General features: G+C 55.1%; 1 protein-coding gene across 1 annotated transcript in view; it reads right to left on the reverse strand.

Annotated features, from left to right (window-relative positions):
• Positions 1–4,652: 4,652 nt before the first annotated feature.
• LOC140410313 (beta-1,4-galactosyltransferase 3-like) overlaps positions 4,653–15,276 on the reverse strand; it is a 208,077-nt gene continuing 197,453 nt past the window's right edge. The window contains exon 7 of the mRNA XM_072498303.1: positions 4,653–5,312. Coding sequence (XP_072354404.1) covers positions 5,099–5,312 — 214 coding nt within the window. The 3' untranslated portion in view covers positions 4,653–5,098. The remainder of the gene's footprint in view (positions 5,313–15,276) is intronic.

Below are 15,276 nucleotides of genomic sequence, written 5' to 3' on the forward strand. Positions count from 1 at the left end.
CCGTGCTGTACCTGTCCTGGGAGTGTTAGATGGGGACAGTGTAGAGGGAGCTTTACTCTGTATCTAACCCCGTGCTGTACCTGTCCTGGGAGTGTTTGATGGGGACAGTGTAGAGGGAGCTTTACACTGTATCTGACCCCGTGCTGTACCTGTCCTGGGAGTGTTTGATGGGGACAGTGTAGAGGGAGCTTTACTCTGCATCTCACCCCGTGCTGTACCTGTCCTTGGAGTATTTGATGGGGACAGTGGAGAGGGAGCTTTACTCTGTATCTAACCCCCTGCTGTCCCTGTCCTGGGAGTGTTTGATTGGGACAGTGGCGAGGGAGCTTTACTCTGTATCTAACCCCGTGCTGTACCTGTCCTGGGAGTGTTTGATGAGGACAGTGTAGAGGGAGCTTTACTCTGTATCTAACCCCGTGCTGTACCTGTCCTGGGAGTGTTTGATGGGGACAGTGTAGAGGGAGCTTTACTCTGTATCTAACCCCGTGCTGTACCTGTCCTGGGAGTGTTTGATGGGGACAGTGTAGAGGGAGCATTACTCTGTATCTAACCCCGTGCTGTACCTGTCCTGGGAGTGTTTGATGGGGACAGTGTAGAGGGAGCTTTACACTGTATCTGACCCCGTGCTGTACCTGTCCTGGGAGTGTTTGATGGGGACAGTGTAGAGGGAGCTTTACTCTGTATCTAACCCCGTGCTGTACCTGTCCTGGGAGTGTTAGATGGGGACAGTGTAGAGGGAGCTTTACTCTGTATCTAACCCCGTGCTGTACCTGTCCTGGGAGTGTTTGATGGGGACAGTGTAGAGGGAGCTTTACACTGTATCTGACCCCGTGCTGTACCTGTCCTGGGAGTGTTTGATGGGGACAGTGTAGAGGGAGCTTTACTCTGCATCTCACCCCGTGCTGTACCTGTCCTTGGAGTATTTGATGGGGACAGTGGAGAGGGAGCTTTACTCTGTATCTAATTTGGTATTACAGAGGGAGAGACACGAGAAAATATTAGAAAAATTAAACTATTTATTTGCAGAAATTGATATTAGTTATATTTTCTTAGAAAATTAAGTACAGATTTAAAGCACGTTTTATACACACACCAATGCACACACAACACACACAGCACACACATACATACAAATAATATGACAGGTGTTCTCCACAGCCCCATTCCACGCTGTCCACGATGTGTGGTTCTCCGGCTAAGATGCAGCTGTGATTGGTCTGGTGGAATAGGCCTTTCCATCTGAATCAATGCCTGTTGATTTTGTAGTTTTGCAGTGAGGATAGCGAGATGGGGAAAAACACTCCACTCAATTTTTTAAAAACTCGTCGCTGCAGTTAATCAACATACCAATCGGTGCCCAAACCAGTCCAAATACAATCGTCGCTCCACTCAGTCCAAATACAATCGTCGCTCCACTCAGTCCAAATACAATCGTCGCTCCACTCAGTCCAAATACAATCGTCGCTCCACTCAGTCCAGATACAATCGTCGCTCCGATCAGTCCAAATACAATCCTCGCTCCACTCAATCCAAATACAATCGTCGCTCCACTCAGTCCAAATACAATCGTCGCTCCCCTCAGTCCAAATACAATCGTCGCTCCACTCAGTCCAAATACAATCGTCGCTCCACTCAGTCCAAATACAATCGTCGCTCCACTCAGTCCAAATACAATCGTCGTTCCACTCAGTCCAAATACAATCGTCACTCCGCTCAATCCAAATACAATCGTCGCTCCACTCAGTCCAAATACAATCGTCGTTCCACTCAGTCCAAATACAATCGTCACTCCGCTCAATCCAAATACAATCGTCGCTCCACTCAATCCAAATACAATCGTCGCTCCACTCAGTCCAAATACAATCGTCGCTCCACTCAATCCAAATACAATCGTCGCTCCACTCAGTCCAAATACAATCGTCGTTCCACTGAGTCCAAATACAATCGTCGTTCCACTCAATCCAAATACAATCGTCGCTCCACTCAGTCCAAATACAATCGTCGTTCCACTGAGTCCAAATACAATCGTCACTCCCCTCAGTCCAAATACAATCGTCCCTCCACTCAATCCAAATACAATCGTCGCTCCGCTCAATCCAAATACAATCGTCGCTCCACTCAGTCCAAATACAATCGTCGCTCCACTCAATCCAAATACAATCGTCACTCCACTCAGTCCAAATACAATCGTCGCTCCACTCAGTCCAAATACAATCGTCGCTCCACTCAGTCCAAATACAATCGTCGCTCCACTCAGTCCAAATACAATCGTCGCTCCACTCAATCCCAATACAATCGTCGCTCCACTCAGTCCAAATACAATCGTCACTCCACTCAGTCCAAATACAATCGTCGCTCCACTCAGTCCAAATACAATCGTCGCTCCACTCAATCCAAATACAATCGTCGCTCCACTCAGTCCAAATACAATCGTCGCTCCACTCAGTCCAAATACAATCGTCGCTCCACTCAATCCAAATACAATCGTCACTCCACTCAGTCCAAATACAATCGTCGCTCCACTCAGTCCAAATACAATCGTCGCTCCACTCAGTCCAAATACAATCGTCGCTCCACTCAGTCCAAATACAATCGTCGCTCCACTCAATCCAAATACAATCGTCACTCCACTCAGTCCAAATACAATCGTCGCTCCACTCAGTCCAAATACAATCGTCGCTCCCCTCAGTCCAAATACAATCGTCGCTCCACTCAGTCCAAATACAATCGTCGCTCCACTCAGTCCAAATACAATCGTCGCTCCACTCAGTCCAAATACAATCGTCGTTCCACTCAGTCCAAATACAATCGTCACTCCGCTCAATCCAAATACAATCGTCGCTCCACTCAGTCCAAATACAATCGTCGTTCCACTCAGTCCAAATACAATCGTCACTCCGCTCAATCCAAATACAATCGTCGCTCCACTCAATCCAAATACAATCGTCGCTCCACTCAGTCCAAATACAATCGTCGCTCCACTCAATCCAAATACAATCGTCGCTCCACTCAGTCCAAATACAATCGTCGTTCCACTGAGTCCAAATACAATCGTCGTTCCACTCAGTCCAAATACAATCGTCGCTCCACTCAATCCAAATACAATCGTCGCTCCACTCAGTCCAAATACAATCGTCGTTCCACTGAGTCCAAATACAATCGTCACTCCCCTCAGTCCAAATACAATCGTCCCTCCACTCAATCCAAATACAATCGTCGCTCCGCTCAATCCAAATACAATCGTCGCTCCACTCAGTCCAAATACAATCGTCGCTCCGCTCAATCCAAATACAATCGTCGCTCCACTCAGTCCAAATACAATCGTCGCTCCACTCAATCCAAATACAATCGTCGATCCACTCAGTCCAAATACAATCGTCGCTCCACTCAATCCAAATACAATCGTCACTCCACTCAGTCCAAATACAATCGTCGCTCCACTCAGTCCAAATACAATCGTCGCTCCACTCAGTCCAAATACAATCGTCGCTCCACTCAGTCCAAATACAATCGTCGCTCCACTCAATCCCAATACAATCGTCGCTCCACTCAGTCCAAATACAATCGTCACTCCACTCAGTCCAAATACAATCGTCGCTCCACTCAGTCCAAATACAATCGTCACTCCACTCAGTCCACATACAATCGTCGCTCCACTCAGTCCAAATACAATCGTCGCTCCACTCAGTCCAAATACAATCGTCGCTCCACTCAATCCAAATACAATCGTCGCTCCGCTCAGTCCAAATACAATCGTCACTCCACTCAATCCAAATACAATCGTCGCTCCACTCAGTCCAAATACAATCGTCACTCCACTCAGTCCAAATACAATCGTCGCTCCACTCAGTCCAAATACAATCGTCGCTCCACTCAGTCCAAATACAATCGTCGCTCCGCTCAGTCCAAATACAGTCGTCGCTCCACTCAATCCAAATACAATCGTCGCTCCACTCAGTCCAAATACAATCGTCGCTCCACTCAGTCCAAATACAATCGTCACTCCACTCAGTCCAAATACAATCGTCGCTCCACTCAGTCCAAATACAATCGTCGCTCCACTCAGTCCAAATACAATCGTCGCTCCACTCAGTCCAAATACAATCGTCGCTCCACTCAATCCAAATACAATCGTCGCTCCACTCAGTCCAAATACAATCGTCGCTCCACTCAGTCCAAATACAATCGTCGCTCCACTCAATCCAAATACAATCGTCGCTCCCCTCAGTCCAAATACAATCTTCGCTCCACTCAGTCCAAATACAATCGTCACTCCACTCAGTCCAAATACAATCGTCGCTCCGATCAGTCCAAATACAATCGTCGCTCCCCTCAGTCCGAATACAATCGTCGCTCCACTCAATCCAAATACAATCGTCGCTCCACTCAGTCCAAATACAATCGTCGCTCCACTCAATCCAAATACAATCGTCGCTCCACTCAATCCAAATACAATCGTCGCTCCACTCAGTCCAAATACAATCGTCGCTCCACTCAATACAAATACAATCGTCGCTCCACTCAGTCCAAATACAATCGTCGCTCCACTCAATCCAAATACAATCGTCGCTCCACTCAATCCAAATACAATTGTCACTCCACTCAATCCAAATGGAAAAATCACCCCTCCAGTTAAATACAAACATAATCCCTCTCAATTCCTACATAAGCATATCCTCCACACCATTTGATTACAAATATTTGAATATAAAATTGTCCAACTCATCCAATTTGTGTGGGAGAAGGGGATGATTGGGGCTGAGCTGTGTCGCGTCACCTCGTTTAATATCCTGCCCATTTTCACTCACTTTGTGACAGAGCGGGTTGGAAATCGGACGTCCACTCTGCTCGCCCACCACGGAACATTCCTGGACCCATCTATTGTCCTACACCATAAACACACCCAACACACACACACACCCACACCCACGCACACACACTAGACATGTTCAAACCACTACCAAGGTGCAAGATGTAGAGGCCAACAGCTAGAGGTCAGTGTTCATGCCCACCAAACCTCCCTCCCTTTTCCCAAATACTCTGAGTGTCTTCTGATCGATCGAGCAGCATCCTGGACTCTCAGCCGTATCAGGGGGTGTCACGTGCCCTTCGAGGTCCCGCTTACCCCAGCCTCTGCCCCCTTTGGTTTCCGGCCTTGCGTCACCCGCTGACTCTTGCTGCCGGGACCTGGCCCAATGTCAGCGGTGATGTTGGTGAACAACGGCATTCGCTGGCGGCTCAGGATGATGTAGGACAGGGAGTTCATCCCGTCCTGCCTCCACGATCTCCGGGTCCTGAAGAGAAGGTCAAACCTGAGAGCGAGAGATGGGGAGAAGAGAGGGACAGAGAGTCACAGGGAGAGAGTGAGAGAGCGCGACAGAGATGGAGGGAGGAAGAGGGACAGGGAGGAACAGAGAGAGGGACAGGGTGGAACAGAGAGAGGGACAGGGAGGAACAGAGAGAGAGACAGGGTGGAACAGAGAGAGGGACAGGGTGGAACAGAGAGAGGGACAGGGAGGAACAGAGAGAGGGACAGGGAGGAACAGGGAGAGGGACACGGAGGAACAGGGAGAGGGACACGGAGGAACAGAGAGAGGGACAGAGAGGGACAGAGAGAGGGACAGGGTGGGACAGAGTGAGGGACAGGATGGAACAGAGAGAGGGACAGGGTGGAACAGAGAGAGGGACAGGGAGGAACAGGGAGAGGGACACGGAGGAACAGAGAGAGGGACAGGGAGGAACAGAGAGAGAGACAGGGTGGAACAGAGAGAGGGACAGGGTGGGACAGAGAGAGGGACAGGGTGGAACAGAGAGAGGGACAGGGAGGAACAGAGAGAGGGACAGGGTGGAACAGAGAGAGGGACGGGGAGGAACAGAGAGAGGGACAGGGAGGAACAGAGAGGGAAGAAAAGAGACAGGGACAGGGAGGAACAGAGAGGGACAGGAAGGAACAGCGAGAGGGACAGGGAGGAACAGAGAGAGGGACAGGGAGGAACAGAGAGGGACAGAGAGAGGGACAGGGAGGAACAGAGGAATGGACAGGGAGGAACAGACAGAGCGACAGGGAGGAACAGAGAGAGGGAGGAACAGAGACAGGGACAGGGAGGAACAGAGAGAGGGACGGGGAGGAACAGAGAGAGGGACAGGGAGGAACAGTGTGGAAAAGAGAGAGGGACAGGGAGGAACAGAGAGGGACAGGAAGGAACAGCGAGAGGGACAGGGAGGAACAGAGAGAGGGACAGGGAGGAACAGAGAGGGACAGAGAGAGGGACAGGGATGAACAGAGAGAGGGACAGAGAGGAACAGAGAGAGGGAGGAACAGAGACAGGGACAGGGAGGAACAGAGAGAGGGACAAGGAGGAACAGATAGAGGGACAGGGAGGAACAGAGAGAGGGAGGAACAGAGACAGGGACAGGGAGGAACAGAGAGAGGGACAAGGAGGAACAGATAGAGGGACAGGGAGGAGCAGAGAGAGGGACAGGGAGGAACAGAGAGAGGGACAGGGAAGAACAGAGAGAGGGACAGGGTGGGACAGAGAGAGGGACAGGGAGGAACAGAGAGAGGGACAGGGTGGAACAGAGAGAGGGACAGGGTGGAACAGAGAGAGGGACAGGGTGGGACAGAGAGAGGGACAGGGAGGAACAGAGAGAGGGACAGGGTGGAACAGAGAGAGGGACAGGGTGGGACAGAGAGAGGGACACGGAGGAACAGAGAGAGGGACAGGGAGGAACAGAGAGAGGGACAGGGAGGAACAGAGAGAGGGACACGGAGGAACAGAGAGAGGGACAGGGAGGAACAGAGAGAGGGACGGGGAGGAACAGAGAGAGGGACAGGGTGGAACAGAGAGAGGGACAGGGTGGAACAGAGAGAGGGACACGGAAGAAGAGAGAGAGGGACACGGAGGAACAGAGAGAGGGACAGGGTTGAACAGAGAGGGACAGAGAGAGGGACAGGGTGGAACAGAGAGAGGGACAGGGTGGAACAGAGAGAGGGACAGGGAGGAACAGAGAGAGGGACAGGGAGGAACAGAGAGAGGGACAGGGTGGAACAGAGAGGGACAGAGAGAGGGACAGGGATGAACAGAGAGAGGGACAGGGAGGAACAGAGAGAGGGAGGAACAGAGACAGGGACAGGGAGGAACAGAGAGAGGGACAAGGAGGAACAGATAGAGGGACAGGGAGGAACAGAGAGAGGGAGGAACAGAGACAGGGACAGGGAGGAACAGAGAGAGGGACAAGGAGGAACAGATAGAGGGACAGGGAGGAGCAGAGAGAGGGACAGGGAGGAACAGAGAGAGGGACAGGGAAGAACAGAGAGAGGGACAGGGTGGGACAGAGAGAGGGACAGGGAGGAACAGCGAGAGGGACAGGGAGGAACAGAGAGAGGGACAGGGAGGAACAGAGAGGGACAGAGAGAGGGACAGGGATGAACAGAGAGAGGGACAGGGAGGAACAGAGAGAGGGAGGAACAGAGACAGGGACAGGGAGGAACAGAGAGAGGGACAAGGAGGAACAGATAGAGGGACAGGGAGGAACAGAGAGAGGGAGGAACAGAGACAGGGACAGGGAGGAACAGAGAGAGGGACAAGGAGGAACAGATAGAGGGACAGGGAGGAGCAGAGAGAGGGACAGGGAGGAACAGAGAGAGGGACAGGGAAGAACAGAGAGAGGGACAGGGTGGGACAGAGAGAGGGACAGGGAGGAACAGCGAGAGGGACAGGGAGGAACAGAGAGAGGGACAGGGAGGAACAGAGAGGGACAGAGAGAGGGACAGGGATGAACAGAGAGAGGGACAGGGAGGAACAGAGAGAGGGAGGAACAGAGACAGGGACAGGGAGGAACAGAGAGAGGGACAAGGAGGAACAGATAGAGGGACAGGGAGGAACAGAGAGAGGGAGGAACAGAGACAGGGACAGGGAGGAACAGAGAGAGGGACAAGGAGGAACAGATAGAGGGACAGGGAGGAGCAGAGAGAGGGACAGGGAGGAACAGAGAGAGGGACAGGGAAGAACAGAGAGAGGGACAGGGTGGGACAGAGAGAGGGACAGGGAGGAACAGAGAGAGGGACAGGGTGGAACAGAGAGAGGGACAGGGTGGAACAGAGAGAGGGACAGGGTGGGACAGAGAGAGGGACAGGGAGGAACAGAGAGAGGGACAGGGTGGAACAGAGAGAGGGACAGGGTGGGACAGAGAGAGGGACACGGAGGAACAGAGAGAGGGACAGGGAGGAACAGAGAGAGGGACAGGGAGGAACAGAGAGAGGGACACGGAGGAACAGAGAGAGGGACAGGGAGGAACAGAGAGAGGGACGGGGAGGAACAGAGAGAGGGACAGGGTGGAACAGAGAGAGGGACAGGGTGGAACAGAGAGAGGGACACGGAAGAAGAGAGAGAGGGACACGGAGGAACAGAGAGAGGGACAGGGAGGAACAGAGAGAGGGACAGGGAGGAACAGAGAGAGGGACAGGGTGGAACAGAGAGAGGGACGGGGAGGAACAGAGAGAGGGACAGGGAGGAACAGGGTGGAAAAGAGAGAGGGACAGGGAGGAACAGGGTGGAAAAGAGAGAGGGACAAGGAGGAACAGATAGAGGGACAGGGAGGAACAGAGAGAGGGACACGGAGGAACAGAGAGAGGGACAGGGTGGAACAGAGTGAGGGACAGGGTGGGACAGAGAGAGGGACCGGGAGGAACAGAGAGAGGGACAGGGTGGAACAGAGAGAGGGACAGGGAGGAACAGAGAGAGGGACAGGGTGGGACAGAGAGAGGGATAGGGAGGAACAGAGAGAGGGACACGGAGGAACAGAGAGAGGGACACGGAGGAACAGAGAGAGGGACACGGAGGAACAGAGAGAGGGACAGGGAGGAACAGAGAGAGGGACAGGGTGGAACAGAGAGAGGGACGGGGAGGAACAGAGAGAGGGACAGGGAGGAACAGGGTGGAAAAGAGAGAGGGACAGGGAGGAACAGGGTGGAAAAGAGAGAGGGACAAGGAGGAACAGATAGAGGGACAGGGAGGAACAGAGAGAGGGACACGGAGGAACAGAGAGAGGGACAGGGTGGAACAGAGAGAGGGACAGGGAGGAACAGAGAGAGGGACAGGGTGGAACAGAGAGAGGGACAGGGTGGAACAGAGAGAGGGACAGGGAGGAACAGAGAGAGGGACAGGGAGGAACAGAGAGAGGGACAGGGTGGAACAGAGAGAGGGACAGGGAGGAACAGAGAGAGGGACACGGAGGGACAGGGAGGAACAGAGAGAGGGACGGGGTGGAACAGAGAGAGGGACGGGGAGGAACAGAGAGAGGGACACGGAAGAACAGAGAGAGGGACAGGGAGGAACAGAGAGAGGGACAGGGAGGAACAGAGAGAGGGACAGGGTGGAACAGAGAGAGGGACAGGGTGGAACAGAGAGAGGGACAGGGAGGAACAGAGAGAGGGACAGGGAGGAACAGAGAGAGGGACAGGGTGGAACAGAGAGAGGGACACGGAGGGACAGGGAGGAACAGAGAGAGGGACAGGGAGGAACAGAGAGAGGGACGGGGAGGAACAGAGAGAGGGACGGGGAGGAACAGAGAGAGGGACGGGGAGGAACAGAGAGAGGGACACGGAAGAACAGAGAGAGGGACAGGGAGGAACAGAGAGAGGGACAGGGAGGAACAGAGAGAGAGACAGGGTGGAACAGAGAGAGGGACAGGGAGGAACAGAGAGAGGGACAGGGAGGAACAGAGAGAGGGACAGGGTGGAACAGAGAGAGGGACAGGGTGGAACAGAGAGAGGGACACGGAGGAACAGAGAGAGGGACAGGGTGGAACAGAGAGAGGGACAGGGTGGAACAGAGAGAGGGACAGGGAGGAACAGAGAGAGGGACAGGGTGGAACAGAGAGAGGGACAGGGTGGAACAGAGAGAGGGACAGGGAGGAACAGAGAGAGGGACAGGGAGGAACAGAGAGAGGGACAGGGTGGAACAGAGAGAGGGACAGGGAGGAACAGAGTGAGGGACACGGAGGGACAGGGAGGAACAGAGAGAGGGACAGGGAGGAACAGAGAGAGGGACGGGGTGGAACAGAGAGAGGGACGGGGAGGAACAGAGAGAGGGACGGGGAGGAACAGAGAGAGGGACAGGGAGGAACAGAGAGAGGGACAGGGAGGAACAGAGAGAGGGACAGGGTGGAACAGAGAGAGGGACAGGGTGGAACAGAGAGAGGGACAGGGAGGAACAGAGAGAGGGACAGGGAGGAACAGAGAGAGGGACAGGGTGGAACAGAGAGAGGGACACGGAGGGACAGGGAGGAACAGAGAGAGCGACAGGGAGGAACAGAGAGAGGGACGGGGAGGAACAGAGAGAGGGACGGGGAGGAACAGAGAGAGGGACGGGGAGGAACAGAGAGAGGGACACGGAAGAACAGAGAGAGGGACAGGGAGGAACAGAGAGAGGGACAGGGAGGAACAGAGAGAGGGACAGGGTGGAACAGAGTGAGGGACGGGGAGGAACAGAGAGATGGACAGGAAGGAACAGGGTGGAAAAGAGAGAGGGACAAGGAGGAACAGATAGAGGGACAGGGAGGAACAGAGAGAGGGATAGGGAGGAACAGAGCGAGGGACAGGGAGGAACAGAGCGAGGGACAGGGAGGAACAGAGAGAGGGACAGGGTGGAACAGAGAGAGGGACAGGGTGGGACAGAGAGAGGGACAGGGAGGAACAGAGAAAGGGACAGGGTGGAACAGAGAGAGGGACAGGGTGGGACAGAGAGAGGGACACGGAGGAACAGAGAGAGGGACACGGAGGAACAGAGAGAGGGACACGGAGGAACAGAGAGAGGGACAGGGAGGAACAGAGAGAGGGACAGGGTGGGACAGAGAGAGGGACAGGGAGGAACAGGGAGAGGGACACGGAGGAACAGAGAGAGGGACAGGGAGGAACAGAGAGAGGGACAGGGAGGAACAGAGAGAGGGACAGGGTGGAACAGAGAGAGGGACAGGGAGGAACAGGGAGAGGGACACGGAGGAACAGGGAGAGGGACACGGAGGAACAGAGAGAGGGACAGAGAGGGACAGAGAGAGGGACAGGGTGGGACAGAGTGAGGGACAGGATGGAACAGAGAGAGGGACAGGGTGGAACAGAGAGAGGGACAGGGAGGAACAGGGAGAGGGACACGGTGGAACAGAGAGAGGGACAGGGAGGAACAGAGAGAGAGACAGGGTGGAACAGAGAGAGGGACAGGGTGGGACAGAGAGAGGGACAGGGTGGAACAGAGAGAGGGACAGGGAGGAACAGAGAGAGGGACAGGGTGGAACAGAGAGAGGGGCGGGGAGGAACAGAGAGAGGGACAGGGAGGAACAGAGAGGGAAGAAAAGAGACAGGGACAGGGAGGAACAGAGAGGGACAGGAAGGAACAGCGAGAGGGACAGGGAGGAACAGAGAGAGGGACAGGGAGGAACAGAGAGGGCCAGAGAGAGGGACAGGGAGGAACAGAGGGATGGACAGGGAGGAACAGACAGAGCGACAGGGAGGAACAGAGAGAGGGAGGAACAGAGACAGGGACAGGGAGGAACAGAGAGAGGGACGGGGAGGAACAGAGAGAGGGACAGGGAGGAACAGTGTGGAAAAGAGAGAGGGACAGGGAGGAACAGAGAGGGACAGGAAGGAACAGCGAGAGGGACAGGGAGGAACAGAGAGAGGGACAGGGAGGAACAGAGAGGGACAGAGAGAGGGACAGGGATGAACAGAGAGAGGGACAGGGAGGAACAGAGAGAGGGAGGAACAGAGACAGGGACAGGGAGGAACAGAGAGAGGGACAAGGAGGAACAGATAGAGGGACAGGGAGGAACAGAGAGAGGGAGGAACAGAGACAGGGACAGGGAGGAACAGAGAGAGGGACAAGGAGGAACAGATAGAGGGACAGGGAGGAGCAGAGAGAGGGACAGGGAGGAACAGAGAGAGGGACAGGGAAGAACAGAGAGAGGGACAGGGTGGGACAGAGAGAGGGACAGGGAGGAACAGAGAGAGGGACAGGGTGGAACAGAGAGAGGGACAGGGTGGAACAGAGAGAGGGACAGGGTGGGACAGAGAGAGGGACAGGGAGGAACAGAGAGAGGGACAGGGTGGAACAGAGAGAGCGACAGGGTGGGACAGAGAGAGGGACACGGAGGAACAGAGAGAGGGACAGGGAGGAACAGAGAGAGGGGCAGGGAGGAACAGAGAGAGGGACACGGAGGAACAGAGAGAGGGACAGGGAGGAACAGAGAGAGGGACGGGGAGGAACAGAGAGAGGGACAGGGTGGAACAGAGAGAGGGACAGGGTGGAACAGAGAGAGGGACACGGAAGAAGAGAGAGAGGGACACGGAGGAACAGAGAGAGGGACAGGGAGGAACAGAGAGAGGGACAGGGAGGAACAGAGAGAGGGACAGGGTGGAACAGAGAGAGGGACGGGGAGGAACAGAGAGAGGGACAGGGAGGAACAGGGTGGAAAAGAGAGAGGGACAGGGAGGAACAGGGTGGAAAAGAGAGAGGGACAAGGAGGAACAGATAGAGGGACAGGGAGGAACAGAGAGAGGGACACGGAGGAACAGAGAGAGGGACAGGGTGGAACAGAGTGAGGGACAGGGTGGGACAGAGAGAGGGACCGGGAGGAACAGAGAGAGGGACAGGGTGGAACAGAGAGAGGGACAGGGAGGAACAGAGAGAGGGACAGGGTGGGACAGAGAGAGGGACAGGGAGGAACAGAGAGAGGGACACGGAGGAACAGAGAGAGGGACACGGAGGAACAGAGAGAGGGACACGGAGGAACAGAGAGAGGGACAGGGAGGAACAGAGAGAGGGACAGGGTGGAACAGAGAGAGGGACGGGGAGGAACAGAGAGAGGGACAGGGAGGAACAGGGTGGAAAAGAGAGAGGGACAGGGAGGAACAGGGTGGAAAAGAGAGAGGGACAAGGAGGAACAGATAGAGGGACAGGGAGGAACAGTGAGAGGGACACGGAGGAACAGAGAGAGGGACAGGGTGGAACAGAGAGAGGGACAGGGAGGAACAGAGAGAGGGACAGGGTGGAACAGAGAGAGGGACAGGGTGGAACAGAGAGAGGGACAGGGAGGAACAGAGAGAGGGACAGGGAGGAACAGAGAGAGGGACAGGGTGGAACAGAGAGAGGGACAGGGAGGAACAGAGAGAGGGACACGGAGGGACAGGGAGGAACAGAGAGAGGGACGGGGTGGAACAGAGAGAGGGACGGGGAGGAACAGAGAGAGGGACACGGAAGAACAGAGAGAGGGACAGGGAGGAACAGAGAGAGGGACAGGGAGGAACAGAGAGAGGGACAGGGTGGAACAGAGAGAGGGACAGGGTGGAACAGAGAGAGGGACAGGGAGGAACAGAGAGAGGGACAGGGAGGAACAGAGAGAGGGACAGGGTGGAACAGAGAGAGGGACACGGAGGGACAGGGAGGAACAGAGAGAGGGACAGGGAGGAACAGAGAGAGGGACGGGGAGGAACAGAGAGAGGGACGGGGAGGAACAGAGAGAGGGACGGGGAGGAACAGAGAGAGGGACACGGAAGAACAGAGAGAGGGACAGGGAGGAACAGAGAGAGGGACAGGGAGGAACAGAGAGAGGGACAGGGTGGAACAGAGAGAGGGACGGGGAGGAACAGAGAGATGGACAGGAAGGAACAGGGTGGAAAAGAGAGAGGGACAAGGAGGAACAGATAGAGGGACAGGGAGGAACAGAGAGAGGGATAGGGAGGAACAGAGCGAGGGACAGGGAGGAACAGAGCGAGGGACAGGGAGGAACAGAGAGAGGGACAGGGTGGAACAGAGAGAGGGACAGGGTGGGACAGAGAGAGGGACAGGGAAGAACAGAGAAAGGGACAGGGTGGAACAGAGAGAGGGACAGGGTGGGACAGAGAGAGGGACACGGAGGAACAGAGAGAGGGACAGGGAGGAACAGAGAGAGGGACACGGAGGAACAGAGAGAGGGACAGGGAGGAACAGAGAGAGGGACAGGGTGGGACAGAGAGAGGGACAGGGAGGAACAGGGAGAGGGACACGGAGGAACAGAGAGAGGGACAGGGAGGAACAGAGAGAGGGACAGGGAGGAACAGAGAGAGGGACAGGGTGGAACAGAGAGAGGGACAGGGAGGAACAGGGAGAGGGACACGGAGGAACAGGGAGAGGGACACGGAGGAACAGAGAGAGGGACAGAGAGGGACAGAGAGAGGGACAGGGTGGGACAGAGTGAGGGACAGGATGGAACAGAGAGAGGTACAGGGTGGAACAGAGAGAGGGACAGGGAGGAACAGGGAGAGGGACACGGAGGAACAGAGAGAGGGACAGGGAGGAACAGAGAGAGAGACAGGGTGGAACAGAGAGAGGGACAGGGTGGGACAGAGAGAGGGACAGGGTGGAACAGAGAGAGGGACAGGGAGGAACAGAGAGAGGGACAGGGTGGAACAGAGAGAGGGACGGGGAGGAACAGAGAGAGGGACAGGGAGGAACAGAGAGGGAAGAAAAGAGACAGGGACAGGGAGGAACAGAGAGGGACAGGAAGGAACAGCGAGAGGGACAGGGAGGAACAGAGAGAGGGACAGGGAGGAACAGAGAGGGACAGAGAGAGGGACAGGGAGGAACAGAGGGATGGACAGGGAGGAACAGACAGAGCGACAGGGAGGAACAGAGAGAGGGAGGAACAGAGACAGGGACAGGGAGGAACAGAGAGAGGGACGGGGAGGAACAGAGAGAGGGACAGGGAGGAACAGTGTGGAAAAGAGAGAGGGACAGGGAGGAACAGAGAGGGACAGGAAGGAACAGCGAGAGGGACAGGGAGGAACAGAGAGAGGGACAGGGAGGAACAGAGAGGGACAGAGAGAGGGACAGGGATGAACAGAGAGAGGGACAGGGAGGAACAGAGAGAGGGAGGAACAGAGACAGGGACAGGGAGGAACAGAGAGAGGGACAAGGAGGAACAGATAGAGGGACAGGGAGGAACAGAGAGAGGGAGGAACAGAGACAGGGACAGGGAGGAACAGAGAGAGGGACAAGGAGGAACAGATAGAGGGACAGGGAGGAGCAGAGAGAGGGACAGGGAGGAACAGAGAGAGGGACAGGGAAGAACAGAGAGAGGGACAGGGTGGGACAGAGAGAGGGACAGGGAGGAACAGAGAGAGGGACAGGGTGGAACAGAGAGAGGGACAGGGTGGAACAGAGAGAGGGACAGGGTGGGACAGAGAGAGGGACAGGGAGGAACAGAGAGAGGGACAGGGAGGAACAGAGAGAGGGACAGGGTGGA

This window comes from Scyliorhinus torazame, chromosome 4 (assembly GCF_047496885.1).
Source record: "Scyliorhinus torazame isolate Kashiwa2021f chromosome 4, sScyTor2.1, whole genome shotgun sequence".
Classification (NCBI taxonomy): domain Eukaryota; kingdom Metazoa; phylum Chordata; class Chondrichthyes; order Carcharhiniformes; family Scyliorhinidae; genus Scyliorhinus; species Scyliorhinus torazame.